The 17,814-nt window shown below is 54.5% G+C and overlaps 1 protein-coding gene across 2 annotated transcripts; it reads left to right on the forward strand.

The window, feature by feature from the left end:
- The first annotated feature begins 451 nt into the window (after window positions 1-451).
- On the forward strand, window positions 452-17,711 carry SYNDIG1L (synapse differentiation inducing 1 like). Of its 2 annotated transcripts, none has more exons than XM_063160304.1 (4): window positions 452-544; window positions 12,736-13,189; window positions 14,408-14,545; window positions 15,994-17,711. In XM_063160304.1, exons 2-4 carry the CDS (start codon window positions 12,761-12,763, stop codon window positions 16,150-16,152), a joined length of 726 nt encoding a protein of 241 aa, XP_063016374.1. In that variant the 5' UTR covers window positions 452-544; window positions 12,736-12,760; the 3' UTR covers window positions 16,153-17,711. The 2 variants fall into 2 exon arrangements, with proteins under 2 accessions (XP_063016374.1, XP_063016376.1); XM_063160306.1 differs by having other exon boundaries at window positions 467-544; window positions 12,653-13,189.
- Window positions 17,712-17,814: the final 103 nt, after the last annotated feature.

The raw sequence follows: 17,814 nt of genomic DNA on the forward strand, positions 1-17,814 counted from the left end.
CAGCCCCCAGGCCGGGCTGCCGGTCCCCGCAGCACCGGCTCGGGCAGCGAGAAATCGCTTTTATCCTTTTCCTTTAAAGTCTGCTCGCTGGCACCGGGTCTTTCCCTCGCTGGGGGAGTGGGAAGGGCTGTGCCCTGGGAAATGCAGCGATCCGGAGAGAAAGGCGAGAGTTTGTGCCGCGCTCTCGGAGGCAGCAGGAGAAGCAGTCACGTCGGGAGCAGCGGCGCGGCTCCCCTCGGCCAGCCCTCGAGCCGCTGATCGCAGCGGCGCCGATCGAGCGCGGCTCTGCGGAGGGGCAGCGGCTCCGGCCGCGCCGCTCCCGCCGGCCCCGCCGCGCCCCGCACCGCGCCCCGCCCGGGGCTCCGCGCTCCCGCCGCTCCCGCCGCTCCCCGGCCGCGGCCCGGCCCGCCGCAGGGCCGCCCACCCGGCCACAGGCCGCGGCGGGGCCGCCGAGCGCTGCCGGCCGCCGTCATGCCCGCCGCCGCCTCTCCGCTCCCGCCGCCGGCGCTCCAACTTGGCGGGTGAGCCCTCCCTCGGCACGCAGGTAAGGACCCGCGTACGGCTCTCGGGTGGGGGCACCCCCGCTGGCCCCGGGCCGGCCGGCGATCCCGGGGGGTCCCGGAGCTCGTCCCCAGCGTGCCCAGGCTGCTCCGGTGGGATGGCAGCGCGTCCCCAGGGAAAGACGGCCCCGCGCCGAGCTCGAGTTGGCGCCGGGGGGTCAGAAAATACCTTGGGGGATGTAAAAATGAAAGGTGCAACCGGGACAAATTACCTCGTCAGAGGCTCTGGGGTGGCCAAAATGTAAGGATTTCAACCAAAGTTTTGGAGGCCAGATATGTCGGAGCAATTGCAATGACACCTTGGAGCCGGGCTGCCTTCAGGACTCCCTCCCCGGGTGGCAGCTCAGCCGCCGGCTGAAGTTTGGGGGTGGTTTTGTTCTTCTGAGAAGCCTGAGCAGCCGGCGGGAGCCGCGCCAGTGCCGGCCATGGGCGGGATGGGCAGGGGAGCAGCCCGAGGACCCCGGCACACACCGCTGCTGAGGGTGCCGTGACTTGTGCCAGCCACACGACTTCCCTGAGCTGCACCATCTCCCTGTAGCCCTGAGGATGACCTCCCATTTTGTGTCTGGGGGAAAAAGCCACTCGTTCAGGAGTTTCAATGGGAAGCACTTTCCTTCTCTACCCGGTGCCTGTTTATAATTCCTTCTCCGAAGCTGCTGCGGGTTTCACAAAAGCCATGCTGCTCTCCCAAACCCATTTTACTGGGCTGCTTTCTTTGCTCCTGAAAAAGATAAATTCCCTTTCATTTAGCTTGGATCTGCCACCAGTAAAAACCTTTTTCCCAGGAGGAAGGCAGCACTATATAAATACCAGGGGAAACCAGAGAAGCGGGGTCTGAGCCTGCCTGCCCCCCGCAAGGAAAAAAATAGCTTTGGTCTCTGAGGGATAGTTGCTGGTTACTTTGTAAATTGTCAAGAGAAGAAATTACCTATGTCAAAATGCAGTGACTGCATTTCTCTGGCAAAAGTTTCTTGTGCCATAAAAACAGCTGGCAGAGCTGAAGCTTTGGGGAGCTGAATCCACTTCACTTTGTCTCCCTGAGCCACCGTCAGAGGCAGGTAATAAACACCATTATTAAGGAATGAGTAATTTGCTGCAGCTCTAGCACAGAGAATTTGTACAGCAGATCCCTGCTTTTGCATGGTACCCAACTCCTTCCTGCCCTCAGCCCAGCCTGCGGACGTCACCATCACTTGCAGAGAAGTGACCAAGTAATCAGAAAAATAACTGGCCCTTAAAATCTCCCTCTACCACCTACAAGCTCCCTGGAGCAAGCCCCAAAAGGGCCATTCCTGCCTAACCCAGGAGATTATGGCAGAGCAGTCTGTGGGGCCCTACAGGGCATGGGCACTTCAGGCCATTTTGGTCTGTCTGCCCAACTCACAGCCCCTGTGCTTGTGTTGGGATGTACTCACATCTTCGCAGGACCGTCTTTGACTTCACTAGGTAATACAAAGCTCTGACCTTTCTGCCCCCCTTTTCCTGCCTATTTTCTGAAGTCCTGGACCTGAGCCTTGACTGGCAGTTACCACTTGCAGGAGATGCAACTCCATTGCTGCTTTCAGGGTGGTAATTTCAGGCAACATCTTTAGACAGATTTTCTCTATTTGTAGAGCTGGAGATGGGCAAATGATTGGCTTTTCTGAGTGAAGGGCCAAGGCATAGCATTAGAGAGGGAAAAAATTCTGTTACAGGTTTCCTCCAAATTGTCCTTCTGTGGCTGTTTCTGTGTCAAGTGAAAAAGTCAGCAAGCTTTGCTCAGCCTGGAAGGGAAGGCTACAATGATCCCCAGTGTTTCTTGGGTGCATCACTTAAACCAGCTTCCTTTTGGAGTAAAACACTCCAGGTATGTTTTGAAAACCAGAGCTGGTTGCAGGATTTGTCCCCAAGCTATGTGTCTGGAAGCTCAACAGCTGGTGTGAAAAACTGGCCCAAGGCACATCAGAGATTCAATGCCACATGTGACAGCCACACTGATGCTGCTCCTGAGCTGGGCAGAGCTTTCTCTGCAAATCCTTCCCACTCTCCATGGCTTCCATGGAGGCATGGAAGGACAAGAGGGTCCCCACCCAGCAGGAACATGCTGGGAGGGAAGCACCACGAGCAGAATGTCCTCCCTCAGCCCACGCAGGACCAACAGCGCAGCTCACCCAGTGCACAGCTGCCCCTTTCAACACACTGTGGTTCTGGATGGGAGCAAGAAGCAAGCTGAGTCCTCTCCCAGGGGGTGGTGTCATGGGCTGGGGTGAGAAATGGCCCAGGAGGAAATGGAAAACATCCACACAGCAAATGAAGGAGCAGTCCAGAGGAGCATCAGCAAGGCAACTTGACCAGGTCATGGAAAAGAAAATGTGATACTGTTTTATAACAGCTTTGTTTCCATATTATATGGAAGAAAATTTAGCACTATCCTGTGCATCATCCTGGAGTCTGATACTGTGGGATGGACAAGGGTTGTGGGATGGCTGGGGGCAGCTTCTGCCTTTCCTCTCATTATATTCCTGGCAACAGAATAAACCAGTGTGAACTGCCCCTCCTCAGACTCAGAGGGCACATCTCCATTTGAGTATTCCTTGGCAGTATGGAATTTTGGAATATGGAAGAGTCTCAACATCTGGTTTGGATTGCACTTTTTGACCCTAGTAATAATTTTAACACCTTGAAGTTTGTCTGGGCCTGCAGATGTTTGCCAGATGGGGAGACAGCAATCTATTTATTTGCTGGACCAGGAAATCATCTTACTGCTGATAATTGGAAACTTAGGGCTTGGAAAAGTAAGCCAGAAAAGTGTCATCTCCACAACTTAAGTTCACTTTTAAAGGGAGAGCAGATCATTGGCAGATAAATTAAACATCTGAACGACAGAGGAGCCTTGTGAATCCCCAGGAGAATCGGGACACAGTAAGCAAGGTGGAAATAGCCCTGAGCTGAGACAGGGAGACATGGATAAAATAAACAGGGCAGTGGGGAGAGGAGGGTGCTGCATGCACCAGCCTTCAGGGTGCTAATGAATCATTTGAGTACGGATGTGTTCTGAACAGAGACAAATGAGCAGTCCTTAACAGATGCTTTGCATTGCCAGCTTCAGTTGATAACAGGGGGATTTTCAGGGAGATGTGAGCATGGAGTTAGGTGCTGTGGCTAAGCTGCTCTATCAGCAAGGCACAGCTGTGAAGGGGAGGACATCTTTCTGTGCCCCCAACAACTGCTGCCACCTTGAGTGCTACGTCCCTGTCCCCGTTTTGGTCTTGGATGGTGCAAGTCTCTCACCGGGAAGAAAGGCAGGTCCCATCTGCCTGACCACCACTGTGCTGGGTGCCAGGATATTGAAGGGAGATCATCCCTGGGATGCAGACCTGCAGGTGGTCCCAGGCTGGGCTGCAGAGCAAAGGGGAACACGGCTGGAGGGGAGCATGAGGCACAGGTCTGCTCCAGCACAGGGCACTGATGCTCTCAGAGTGCTCTCTGGGGACGATGGGGTGCAGGGTCCCATAGTAACAGCAGCCATGAACGCCTGTGGGACCTCATGAGCAGGAGAGCCTTGAAGCAGAGATGATGGGACTGGAGAAAAGGGTCTGGGTAAAAGTGCCTACTTGGAGAAGAGCATGGAGCCATTTAGGATAACCATTGTGTTCAGTTCAATACGGGGTATGAATAGAGATGGAGAAAACTTGATGTGAAATCGAGGACTGTAGTCATTAGCAGAGGAAAATCAGCCATGAGCAAAATTACAATCTGCCAGCAAGAGCTTCTGTGCCTCTTCCTGCAGCAGAGAGAGTGTCTTTATAGTAAACACATCTTGAAGGACCTCTGTGATGAGTCCAGTGGAATACTTGTTGTCCCTTTGGGCATTCTGAGCAAGGAGCCTGATCTGGGGCAAGGGGCTGGGCTGCCTCTGTGCTGGAGGCATTGGAGCCCAGGTGTCAGTGGGTTTGGCTCTCAGTGCCTCTGCATACATGGCTCTTTCTAAGTAGGTTTTCTACACTGAGGGCAGAATGCGAATGCCCCTCTCCCCAGAGAGCAGTCTTAGTGTGATTCCTTAGGGTGGTCCTGAACTGAGGAAGAGAAGGTTGAATCCCAAACCCAATCTGAGCTCATGTTTCTCCAGGACAGTGATTTAGATGCTGTAGCAGGCAGGGGAATCAGTCTCCTCTGACCCTCGACTGGTATTTTTTGGCTCAGATGAGAAGTGAAATCCCAACAGCTTCCAAAACTGTCTTCACTGGCTAATGCCTCAAAGGGCAGGAGATGCTGACAGTCCCAGCAGCGACCACACCTGGGAGTCATTGCCCTGACCCCCACTGCCTCCCAGCAACCCTGCTGGGTCCCCATACAGGAAAGTGAAGAAGCCTCTGGTGAGAGCAATCCATCAGCTTTGTTTGGTGTCATGTGCCCCTTTAAAGCCCCTCACAGGGGCTTCCTGTTGAGGGTGCTGCAGGGCTGCTGTTTGTTTGGGTGCAAACCCATCAGGAGTGCTCTGAGGCTCAGGACTGTCCCGCTGTGGCTGTTGGAATGTCAGAACTTGCCCATCTCTGATCCTGTCCTGGTCCACTTCCCTGGCCCAGTGCTGCCAGTCAGGTCACCCACTCTGCTGTGCCTCGGCTGGGCACCCCATGGCCACCCTGCTGCCCTGCAGCTCCGGACCAGCCGCAGGAGCAGCCCCCGACCCTGCCTGCTCTCCCCCCGGTCCATGTACAGAGAACAGCCTGCAGAAACTTCCGACAGCACCTTATTTACTTGTTTGCGTCTCCTGCTTAAAAAAGGCCATGCCGAGAGAGTCCAAACCTGCTAATTTTACACCTAACCACCCACACCACCATGTGCTTTATTTCCATCACCATCTATGCTTCCTTCCCGCGTCGCCGGCTCGATGAGCCCTTCCCGTACCTCTGGTGCCCGAGGGGCACGGCGGGGCGCGTCCCGGCCGGCTGGCTGAGCCCCGGGCCGGCTCCGTGCCCTCGCTGGACGAGCCAGGCCCAGCCGTGGGGCGCTGGGCCGCCGTAGCTGTCCCCAGAGATTTGGGCACTGGGACACCGGGCCCAGGCTGTGCCCGCAGCCGCCGGCCCGGCCCCGCTGCGCTGGGGGTTGGGAGCGGCCGGGGCGGTGCGGGATGTGCGGGATGTGCGGGACTCCTAGGGGGGTGCGGGACTGTTGGGGCGGTGCGGGGCTGTGCAGTTGGTGCGGGGCTGTGCTGTGCAGTTGGTGCTGTGCTGTTGGTGCTGTGCTGGTGATGCGGGGCTGTGCTGGTGATGCGGGGCTGTGCTGTTGGTGCGGGGCTGTGCGGTGCTGTTGGTGCTGTGCTGGTGGTGCGGGGCTGTGCTGTTGGTGCTGTGCTGTTGGTGCTGTGCTGGTGGTGCAGGGCTGTGCGGTGCTGTTGGTGCTGTGCTGGTGATGCGGGGCTGTGCTGTTGGTGCTGTGCTGGTGGTGCGGGGCTGTGCTGTGCAGTTGGTGCTGTGCTGTTGGTGCGGGGCTGTGCTGTTGGTGCTGTGCTGTTGGTGCGGGGCTGTTGGTGCGGGGCTGTGCTGTGCTGTTGGTGCTGTGCTGTTGGTGCGGGGCTGTTGGTGCGGGGCTGTGCGGTGCTGTTGGTGCTGTGCTGGTGATGCGGGGCTGTGCTGTTGGTGCTGTGCTGGTGGTGCGGGGCTGTGCGGTGCTGTTGGTGCTGTGCTGGTGGTGCGGGGCTGTGCTGTTGGTGCTGTGCTGGTGGTGCGGGGCTGTGCGGTGGGCGCTGCGCGGCGCTCCGGGGACACCTGGTGGCCGCCTGGCGAGCGCCGGACGCGGCCGGGGCGGGGGACACGGCAGCCAGGACCGCGCTGGGGCGCCGCACAGCCCGTGCGTGTGCGGGCACGGGTGTTGTGGGAAGGCTGCCCGGAGGAGATGGAGTTTCCAGTGCTCCGCTGTTGATGGGATGCGCACCGGCAGTGTGTCCCCACCAGAGCTGGGGACAGGGAGGGGTGGGAGCCCCAGCCCTGGAGAGCCCCTGGAACGGCTTCTCCAAAGCCAGTCCCTGCCAGCCCCAGGGATGGATTTGCTGCTCCCTACCATCAGGAGCAGGACCTCAGTTCTGAGCATAGCTGGGTCAGAACACTGCCGCAGAGAAACGTTTCTATCAGAGACAATAAAGACCCGGTTTCCACCTGGAAATTGCCCAATTTGACTTGTGATCCTTGAAAAGCAGCCCATGGCATCCCAATTCTCAGAGCAATTTAGTCTCTGTTGGAGCCAGCAGCCCTTTGGTACTGGCTTTCCACCTGTAGGAGATCAGAACAAGCATTTTATTCACTCCTTTCCAGCTCTATCAAACCAGCTGCATCAAAGGTGTGAATCTGATTCTCTACATACAAATGCCTCAGCTATGCTCTCTCTAATCCAAGTCCAGGCTTTGTGTCACCTTCTTCCTTCCCTCCTGGTCCTCACCAGCTCTTTCCCCTCCAGCAGCTTCATAGTCCTTTTCTTCTCCATGTTTGTGACCAGACTTCCTCTCTGCCTGGCTCAGATGTCACTTTGCTTCCCCTGCCCCGTGCCTCTTGCCCACCATTTCCCTTCCCACTGCTCTCCCTACCGAGCTCTTTTGTTTCTCCGGGTACCATCTCTGCCAGCCCCATGGGGGCCATCATGTCTCACCACCCTTCCCTCCTGCCCCACGCTGAGATCTGCATCCCCCACATCACTCCCCTGACCTTTCCAGCCCCCAGCCCACCTCACCTGGTGCCACAGCATCCCAGCACTGGTGGAGGCTTTGTTACATGCATGAGCAGCCCCTCGATGTACACACTTGTGCTGTGCCCATGGGAGTGCTTCCGTGCTGACTGGAGCCAAACTGCTTTCTGCAGTCGTGTCTGTGGGGCTGATGGAAGCATTCCTTCTCCCCTTGAGCTGTGCAGGGCTGCAGGGCTGGGACATGCCAGGGATCCATGCTGCTGCACAGGGCTGAGAGGGGGCTTGGTCCACTGCTGCCAGACACACTGTCCGTGAGTTCTCACAGCCATTCCTTCCCCCCTTCCCAAAATGACAGCTGCCCAGGCAATGCTGGGCAGAATCACAAGTTCGGATGCCCTGGGGCAGAGGTACTGTGTCCTGACTGGACCTGGGCCTCTGCTTAGAAGATCCAAAGCACCTCCTGAGAGCTTCTAGGAAGGTCTGGGCCCAGGGACAGGTGCTCAACAAATCTCCTATGCTTTCCTCTTCCATCAGGAGTGGGTCCACATCTGTCCTGGGGCTATGGCAGCAGTACCTGGCCAAGAACAGGACCAGGCATTCACGCTGTCCCCTGCCCTCAGACCAGCCAGTGCATGGCAGTGCAGCAGGACACCAGGGAGGGCACCGACCTCCCCTGGTGCTGTCCCAAGGGTAAAGCCTTCAGCCAGAGTGGGCTAACCTTCTCACTCTGGAGTCTGGGGACATGCACCTCAGCCACAACCTGCTAATGAGCCCGGGAAGCAAGGCAGAGTGTTTGCTTGACAGGGCAATTAAATGATGATTGATTCCTGGAACAGCTACTTAATTCATCATTAGCTGGCTTATCATAGCCGGCATCTGTGCCAAGGGTCCCTCTGAGAACTGCCACAGGGGATGTGGTGTGGAGGTGAGATGTCTGAAATACAAAGCTAAATTTGCTACCTCTTTATTTTCGTGCCTTATTTTGGCTCATTTTACCCAGCGCTTGCCTTAAGAAGCTGAGAGTACACAACACAGCTGTGCATTTCCCACTCTGCTGGGGGCTGCTGCAGCCAGCCTGGGGAGTGTGGGGGCCCGCTCAGGCAGCTGGTTACAGGAGCGGCCGTGCTCCGGGGGAGGCAGTTCAGGGGGAGCCAGCAGCTGTCAGGCAGCAGCAGAGCCGCAGCAATGGTTCAGCTCAACTAGGGCACCGCAGGCTGCCTCCTCCCAGGTGTGCCCAAGCTGTGTGTGTATGCTTGTGTGTGCATCCTCCTCCTTGTGCACCCTGCAGCACATCTGTGTGTGTGCATCCTCCTGTGCACCCTGCAGCACATCTGTGTGTGTGTGTGTGCATCCTCCTCCTTGTGCACCCTGCAGCACATCTGTGTGTGTGCATCCTCCTGTGCACCCAGCAGCACATCTGTGTGTGTGTGTGTGCATCCTCCCCATGCACCCAGCAGCACATCTGTGTGTGTGCATCCTCCTGTGCACCCTGCAGCACATCTGTGTGTGTGTGCATCCTCCCCATGCACCCAGCAGCACATCTGTGTGTGTGTGCATCCTCCCTGTGCACCCTGCAGCACATCTGTGTGTGTGTGTGTGCATCCTCCTGTGCAGCACATCTGTGTGTGTGCATCCTCCTGTGCACCCTGCAGCACATCTGTGTGTGTGTGTGTGCATCCTCCCCATGCACCCAGCAGCACATCTGTGTGTGTGTGCATCCTCCCTGTGCACCCTGCAGCACATCTGTGTGTGCATCCTCCTGTGCAGCACATCTGTGTGTGTGCATCCTCCTGTGCACCCTGCAGCACATCTGTGTGTGCATCCTCCTGTGCAGCACATCTGTGTGTGTGCATCCTCCCTGTGCACCCTGCAGCACATCTGTGTGTGTGCATCCTCCTGTGCAGCACATCTGTGTGTGTGCATCCTCCTGTGCAGCACATCTGTGTGTGTGCATCCTCCTGTGCACCCTGCAGCACATCTGTGTGTGTGTGTGTGTGTGCATCCTCCTGTGCAGCACATCTATGTGTGTGCATCCCCCCATGCACTCAGCAGCATCTCACCTCCATTTCCAGCTGCCAGTACAGCCCAGACCAGCCCCATGGGGCTGATGGATGCTATCCAGACTTGCTGGCAATCAATGGCCATTCTTTGACAATTTTGTCTTTTACTGTGTTCTTGCTTTCATCTTCTGACTTCACTCCTCTTTCCCCAAGCTTGGTAATTAACAGGCTTTCTTTCTCACCAGGCTTATTTTATTACTAGGCTTCCTTTTTTAAGTCTCTGTGTAGCTAAACTCCCTGTAGGATTCCCCTCTGGTAGTGGATTCAGATAACCCAGGTGGGGTTTGGGATCATTTGCAGGGCTGGTCTGACTCTCTCCTTCCCTGCACATGTGCATGCAGGGCTGGGCCTCACCCTCTGTGCCATTCCCTCTCTAATGTCATCTCTAGAGGCTTGATGGCCCTGGTCAGCACCTGCAAACCCAGACCATTGTGTACACAGCCTCTGTGTGATGTGCTGACCCTGGTCACCGAGGAGGGGGAAGCATCTCTGACCCCTCTGGTAGTGGCACCTTTCACACATCACCATTGTGGCAGAGGAAGGTTTCAGCCTGGCTGCTCTCCAGCAGGGCTGAGCACACTGCTGTCAGCGTGCTGTGACACTGGCCCTCATTGTCCCCTCCCCTCTGCTGGCAAATGCCAGGACTGGGCACAAAGGCTGCAGTTGGTGACTCCTTTCCTCATTTATCAGAAGCACAGTGAGACTTTCTTCTGCCCTTTTCCCCTGTCCCTGCAGTCTCCCAGGGAGAGCATGAGCCCCAACTCCCAGGAGTGGAAGGCAGCAAGGAAAAAAGACTTTAGTACAAGTAAATCTTTTTTCATTCCAGAGGGTTTAGGACTAGCACAGGCTAAATCCTTCTAGCTGTGTCCCTGCCCTGTCCATGCTCTGTGCAGCAGCTCCAAGATCCTGGCTCTGCTCTAAGGACAGCTCCAGGACAATCTGAGGGACCAGAAAGGTTTGAGCTCACTCCACTTCTTTGGGATGGAGCCTCAGCCCTGCCCAGCCCACATTCACAGACATCCTCATACTTGAGGAGTTTTTTCCTGTGATTTCTTTTGAGTGTTACTTTTCTAAGGTATGTTCAGCCTTGGACATTTGCTGCCTGCAAGCCCTTGCTGCCTCTTCCCCAGAGCCCAGGTCAGTGAGGCATCTCCCACTAGCCCTTCTAGCATCCTCTGGGACCCAACAGAGTGCACGTCCAGCAGCAGTCCAGCTGCACAGATGCACTCCCACGCTGCTTCCCTGGCACCTCCCAAACTGCCTTTTAGGTTTCCAATTCCTCCCAGCTCCTTTCCCTTCTTTCCCCCTCCCACTCTCCATTTCCCAGTGCTTGCTGCTGTGAGTGTGTGGTTTTTCTGAGCAGCTCTGCTCCTTCTCCCGCCCGCTGCTGAGGACCACGGGCAGCACAGCCGGTTCCACACGGGCAGCGCCGTGCCCGGGTCCCTCTGCTGGTGCTCCTCGGCACATTTGGCACTGGCTCCCTTCAGCAGTTCTCAGCAAGATCCCATTCCTTCCTACCCTAGCTTGCTGCCAGAATCATTTCTTGAAATAAGGCATGGACGCTGTACTAAAACTGTCAATTTTCTCTCGCTAGTGCTGGGCTCCTGCTTTGGCTGCTGCTCTCAAATGGCACTTGGTGACTCTCTTTGCAGTTTTGTTAAAAAACAGGTTATTTTATTAGAAATCTAATTTGCATGTTAAGGTAAGCAAAGAAGAGGGTTGTGGTTTCCTTGTCTGAAAACTGGGATGTAGCTTTGAGCTTCTCCGTGTCTATGCAGAAAATAAAACCATCTTTGCTATAAATATGCATCTCTCTTAAATATTTTGAAAATACTTAATGGCCATCTGCTGCACGAGCCACTACCAGCTTTACAAGTAAGGTGGGAGACTGTGGAAGGCAGGGAATGGTTTTAGGAAGGGAGAAGTGAAGGGCATTCACCAAATGCAGTGTTTTAGCAGCACGAGAGGGCTTTTGAACAGTTCCATTTTCCTGAGCAGATTCCCAAAATGTGATGACCACTGCCCAGACAAAGCCAATGGACAGGTCCATTTAAAACCATGCATGGCTCTCCATCTGCATGGTGTGGAAGAGTTTGGCCAAGGAAACAGGACCACTTGGGCTTTTCAGTTTCTGAAGTCTTCATTTTCTCTGTTTATATTTCCCTCTTGAGGCTTAAAGCCAAGATTATGTGCTGTCTATCAGAAAACCTAGTGCTCCTCAGGGACTCTTACAGCAGGAGGAAGTGTGACCCTGCTGCACAGCATCCTGCAGAGGAGTCAGTGACCCAGGTCTCCAAGGAGAACAAGAACATTTGAGGTTGCAAGGCAATAAGGTGGCATGGTCTGGGAGCTGGGAAAATGCTAAAGAGATTGTAGAACCTGGGGCTCAGGGAGTGAAGAGGGCAAAGTAATTGTTTCTCTCTCCTGAGAGTGCTGATATTTCACTGCACTTTTTCTTTGTTCCAAGGTGGGTTGAGAAACCAAAATAGTAAATGCTCCTCTGAAGGAAAGGGATGGAAATATTTCATCTGAAAAATTTTCATGGGAAAAAAAATGAGAACAGTACAAGCCCTCAGCACTCTGAAATGGAGGAAGGGAGAGGGAGGTGAATTTCCCTGAGGAAGAAATCCATGTTGACATTTGTAGCTGAGGATCTCCTCTGGACTCAGCATTTTCTGAAGCTGCTGGCCCAGATCCAAGGATGTCTGGCTGCCGCTGTAACCAGGGGTGGAGCTGGTTTAAACAGCACTTTGATGTGATGGATCATTTACTCAAAATTTCATCATTTCAAAGTGATGACCAAACCCCATGGAGTCTCCCCTTTAATGTCCACATCTTTCTGTTCCTCCTCACAGCTGGCTGAGCATCCAGCACTCCCATCCTAGCCTAAACACCACCTCCATGTCCTCTCAGCAGCCCCCTGGCTTCCCTTGGTGGCTCACTGCACTTGCCTCAGCCCCAGTTCAGGCTTGGATGAGTCCTAGAGAACTTCCCATGCACCTGAAAGCCAGCTAGATGTATGGGTAATGTCCAGTGGGATATAATTCACCATGCAACCCTCTGCTTTGGGGAGTCAGGGAGGCTCCTTGAATGATTGTCAGTCTCTTATCTACTTCTGTGCTGTCAGTCACAGCGCACATTATGAACCAGCAGAAAAGATGCAGTAGGTCCTTTCCTGTCAGGCTGCACATGGCCAACTTAAGATGCATTATAGATACAGCAAGTCCTCATGCTAATCCAGCCTGAATCAGATAACCTTACTGCAGGGTTGCATCCTTATCTTGCTGTCACCTGGGGAGATAGCGTTCAAGCTGTGCAGAGGTGGGGAGGGATCTTGTTTTCTCCAGTATTGCCAATTTTTTCTGTTCCCACTAGCCTCTTGACATTGGCTGTGCTTTTGTGCACCCTCGCCTTGCTGCAATAACAGCCTGCTCCCTGCCACCCCTCTGCTCCTGCAGGATCTCCCCCAGCACCGCCGGCAGCATGGAGAGCGTGCGTGAGCTCCAGAACCCGCTCCTGGCCAAGCCCAATGGCCACCTGGGCAGCAGCTATTCCTACCACCAGCACCACAGCCAGGACTACCCCAGCCATCGCTGCCAGGGGAAACTCTATTCCTACATATTCCAAAACACTGGTGGTGCCAGGACTCACCAGCTGCTGGATGCCAGTTCCCTGCAGCTGGCTGTTGAGGCTTTGTACGGCCCCAGCTTCATCCTCGTGAAGGATGAGACTGCCCTCAAGGCCAAGGACAGCAAGATGGAGAGCTGCGAGACCACTTTTACAGAGAGCAAAGAGTCTTCATCTGAAGCTCCTGAAGGGCAAGAGGCACAAGGGTCCTGCCTGGTAGAGAGTGACATCCGTATCCAAACTGTTTCCTATGAGGTCGAGGAAGAGGAGCTCCAGGAGTATGAGGTGAGCTTAGACAGGTAGGATGGCACTAAACTCCTGTGCTCATTCTTTCTGGAATTTGATTCAAATTCTTGATAATTTATTCTCTCTTCTTTACCCAGAACTCCCCCCCAAATCCCGCCGTCTCCTGCCTCACCAGCCTCCCTGTGCACCCAGTATTTTTTCTTCCTCCTTATAATTTCTGCTCCTTTTTCCTCACTGCTGACCTCAGAAGGAAGTCAGCTTCCCTAAGAGAAGCCTGGCTGCCTGCTGCTGGGACCAAAAGGGATGTGGGTCTCTGCAGGACCCTTGGGAAATGAGAATGCTTTGAGAAGGGCAGCCTGCTGCTGCTGGGGCACTCGAGCTAAAGAGAAACAGCAATTCTTGCATAACAGCAAAATTCCCATGCGTGATGGCAGCAGCTGAGAGAAAGCTTTACAGATATAGATAAAGACAGGATGAAGCCTGCACAGGAAGAATGAGAGGTGACAAAGCAGCCTCCTTGCTGTGCTGTGCTTGAACAGTGGTGCCAAGGCTGGGAAACATCATCCAGGCTCCTGAGAGGTGGGAGCGGGTCTCAGAGCCCACTGGAGCTGCTGCCTGATGACCCAGCACAGCTCTGCTTCTTTTGGTGTGGGTGACGCAGCCTGTTCAGACGGCAGCAGGGATGTCCCCACCTCTGTGTCCCCTCCCCACTAAGGCACATCACCTGCAGGGTGCTCTGAGGCTGGCCCAGCGGTGCCCCAAGGCAAGAGGGCTCCCCACAGCCACTGAGCAGTGACTCACTAAGGGCACAGGCCATGCTGCCCTGCAATGGAAGCTCCACTTCAAATGCTTTCCCTCACTTCCTAAATTAGTTTAGCGAGATATTGATCTCCTAGACTCTAATGGGGATAAGTCACTCTGTTTAAGTTTGTTTAAGCTGACAAACAGTCAGTTCTGCCAAAGCTGAAGATATTTCAGTTTAAGACTCTCTCTAATGCAGGGAAATCCCAGACCCCCAGCATTTGCTCTGGCAGGGAGCCGAGAATCCAATTTGCTGAGCTACGTTGTTCCTCATCAAACCATGCTGAAGAGTCTAAAATATTTCTGAAATTTACTCCCCGAATGTGCCAGTGGGAATTGTATGGGAACATGTGATGGGATCAGGAGAGAGGGGGAGCTGGGAGGCAGGGTGCTGAGATGCAGCCTGCAGCGTGGCACGGGCAGGTGGGCATGTGCTGAATCCATCTGGTTTTGCAGAGCGACTCCTCCAGCGACAGCGAAAGCGAGGATCACTTCCTGATGCTGCCCCCTCGGGATCACTTGGGCTTGGCCCTTTTCTCCATGCTCTGTTGCTTCTGGCCCCTGGGGATTGCTGCCTTCTACTTCTCCCAAGGGGTAAGGAATCCCTTTGCTTGCCTGCACGTGCCTAGTGTTACAGCAAGGGCCCTGAAAGCCTCAGCGGCCCATGGAGGTGACCAGCACCTTTCTGAATCTAAGGCTCATCTCTGTGCCATGGCCATAACTCTGAGGGTTGACACAAAGGGTGCTCCTGGATGTCTCCACAATTGTTGTGGGGTTGGAACCCCTCCAGTTCTGGAGTGGGTTACTGGAAGTCAGACTTTTCCTTTGGGTTTTCTGGCTGCTATTTACGGAACTGGGGCTCCTCTTGGCCCCTTGCCCAGCTTCTCACTCTCAAGCCAGGTTCAGGAAAACGGCATTTTCCCACCTGTCCTCCCATTCTGCAGTAATGTGAAGGTTCTACACCATGACCCAGGCTGAGGCAGCTCATGTCACAGGAGCCAGGCTGCTCTGGAGGCTGGAGGCAAAGGGGAGCTTGGTGTCTGTATCACACTACAGCTCCTCCTTGCACTCGTTTCTGATGCACATTGGCTGACCAATGCCAGGCTGGCAGAGGCTGGAGAGGCAATGGCCCTCAGGCTGCAGCACTCACTGGAGCTGCTGTGTCCCTGAGGACTTAGCAGCTCCTGGGCTCACTTACACTGCTGTTGACCCAGAATAATTCATGCAGAGCCAGAGGATTTACTCCACATTTGCATAGATGCTGCTGTACCAAGAATAGATGGGAGGAGGCATTAAGAAGTTAAATCAAGAGGATGGGAACAGAGGTGGAAAAATATATTACATGAGTTCCTAGCACAGAGTTGGTGAGAGGCAGGGGAAGCATTAATTGATTAGGACCCCAAGGAGCAGTTGATTTCACATTTTCCACATAGTGCAAGATAGCACAGTGCACTCTCCACGTGGTGATGTTGTTGGGGCAGTTTATATCTAGCTCCATTTTCTATAACTACCCCCTTTGTTCACTCACTGAGGCAAGGACCATGTCTTTGCTTGGTGTCTGCACATTGAGTGCATTGATGCCCCCCTGGCAACTTGAACTCAAGTAGTAGGCAACAAGAGCATATTGGGGTATGCCCTGAGCACTCAGAGAAGCTGGAAGTTGCCATCCTTTTCCAGAGAGATAAGGATCTGTCTCCACTGCTAGTTTCATCAGCCCTTCAGAAGCAAATAGGCTTCAGCTGAAAGCCCCATGCAGGAAAAATCAGGTGGACCAACAGACCATGCCATCAAGAGTCAGCTCCCTGAGCCTAGGCAGTTTGTCATTACAGCTCTGTATAGGGCGCACTGGTGTCTGGTCAGTACCACACAGCCATCACCCCATGCACTGAGGTCTCACAAGGGTTCAGCCACCTTGCTGTCTCCATGGGGTGCAGTGGCCAGAAGCACTGACTCAGAAATGAAACAACTGCATGCTGGTTAAAGGCCAGGTTGGTACATGTTAAAGGCCAGCTGTCAGCAACAAGCATTTCTTCTCCTTCCAGACCAGCAAGGCTGTCTCCAAAGGAGATTTTCACCTGGCCAGCTCAGCTTCCCGCCGAGCCCTGTTCCTTGCGGCGCTCTCCATCACCATTGGCACGGGAGTGTACATCGGCGTGGTGGTAGCACTGATTGCTTATCTCTCCAAAGGGGGCCACGTGTAGCTGCCACCTGCATGTCACTGCCATCCCTGGCCGCTGACCCTGCTGGGATTGAGCTTTCCTGCGGAGCACAGAGCACCGGGGCCTGCGAGGGCTGCTTGCACAGCAGGGCCCAGCATGGATGTCCTGCACAGGTTTCTTCCTCTTGCAGACAAACAGTGGACTCCTGTTCTCCCTGAGGCTGTGGCATGTGACCATCTAACAACAGGGAATTGAGCACCAGCCTGGCTGCTGGGACAAGGTGGAGCATATTTGCCCGGTGGAAGATGTGCAGGAGAGAAACCACACGCTGCTGCTGGGCTGGTGCAACCACCCCAGTCGGGGGCTACAGCTTCCCCTCTCAGCCCTGCAGCTGGGAGATCCATCCCTTGCCCAGGCTTGGCCCATGAAGGGTACACACAGGGAGAAGAGGGGGTATGGTGCCAGGGAATGACTGCTGCTTCTCCTGGGAGGCCAGAGTCCTGGTGGGGTCTCCAGACTCCTGTGATGGGGACAACATTCCCACTTCAGTGCCATGGGGTGGCCTGACCCCTCAGCTGCAGTGAAGTAGGAGGACAGAGCATGGACAAGACCAACAGACATGCTCTCTGCATGCCTCTGCAGACAGACAGACCCCTGATCCACAGGAGAACATCCCAAGGAGGAAGGCAGGCTGGTGGCTGCACACCATCTCTCCTGTTGTTGGCACAAGCTGGTAGAGACAGCAAGGTTTTCTCTGTGTTAATAGTGACTGCCATGGTGATCCCAAGTCAGAGCCCTCATAAGGTTGCTGTTCCAGAGTGTTGGGCCCTCAAAAGTTTTGTAATGGAAATCTCTACCTAAGAAGTGTCCTGGGAGGCGTGCTGGCCTTGAAGAATTCCACTCCTTGTGCTAGGTCAGGGCCCTGCACACAAAGAGGGATGGGAAGAAAAGGCTGACAAAACCTGCAGAATCTGGGTGGGAGTGCTGTTTGTGAGGGGATGAGATCCAGAGAAGGAGGAGATGTGGAAGGAGCCTGAGACACAGGGTGACCTCAACACACTCCTTCCCATGCCTTGGAGAGAGGTATCTCCATCCATCCAAAAGCCTCTGGTAACAAGGAAATACCAAGCACCCCCTGCCATACATCTTACTTTTGCTTATTTGTATATTGTCAGCAACACCCAAAATGCTTCAGAAGTGGGTATGAAGGCAGTGGTTGCCCCAAAGGGCTGGAGTTAAAAGCCATGCCTCACTCCCCATCTCCAGCATCCACCTTTGACCACCCTCCTCTCTCTGGCTCTCCTGCTGCCTCTTTCCCCATGTGCAGGAGACTGCAGGCAGGCTCTGGGCATCCCTCACCCCCTTCCCAGAGTTTCTGGGCAGGCTGCAGCCAGCTTTGCAAGAGATGCAGCATGTTCCTCCAGCTGGGTGCCATTCAAATGTACATTTCATCCTAAAGAAGCATGTTAATGTCTGCGATTGCCATTGTACTTGAGCCATAAAAGAGAAAAGTGCATCAGAGACCTGTACAGAAGCTGGTCTGAAAGTTCCCATTATGTTTTTTAACATGGAAGAACTAATAAAAAAAGCAGGAGAAAAGACTCTGTTTGTAATAATGTGGAGCTGGCTATCAAAGAGGTGAGCTTCACAAGAGTGCCACACTCACTTAAACCTGGAGGTGTTTATGCTGTTCCTGAAGGAAGT

The sequence above is a fragment of the Melospiza melodia genome, chromosome 6 (genome assembly GCF_035770615.1).
Source record: "Melospiza melodia melodia isolate bMelMel2 chromosome 6, bMelMel2.pri, whole genome shotgun sequence".
Taxonomy (NCBI): Eukaryota; Metazoa; Chordata; class Aves; order Passeriformes; family Passerellidae; genus Melospiza; species Melospiza melodia.

What these genes read in the sequence shown, in the direction of transcription:
- SYNDIG1L (XM_063160304.1), top strand. Translation starts at nt 12,761, where the DNA reads ATGGAGAGCGTGCGTGAGCTCCAGAACCCGCTCCTGGCCAAGCCCAAT. An exon ending in AGGAGCTCCAGGAGTATGAG is followed by an intron (nt 13,190 to 14,407) that starts GTGAGCTTAGAC and finishes CTGGTTTTGCAG; the next exon opens with AGCGACTCCTCCAGCGACAG. An exon ending in CCTTCTACTTCTCCCAAGGG is followed by an intron (nt 14,546 to 15,993) that starts GTAAGGAATCCC and finishes TTCTCCTTCCAG; the next exon opens with ACCAGCAAGGCTGTCTCCAA.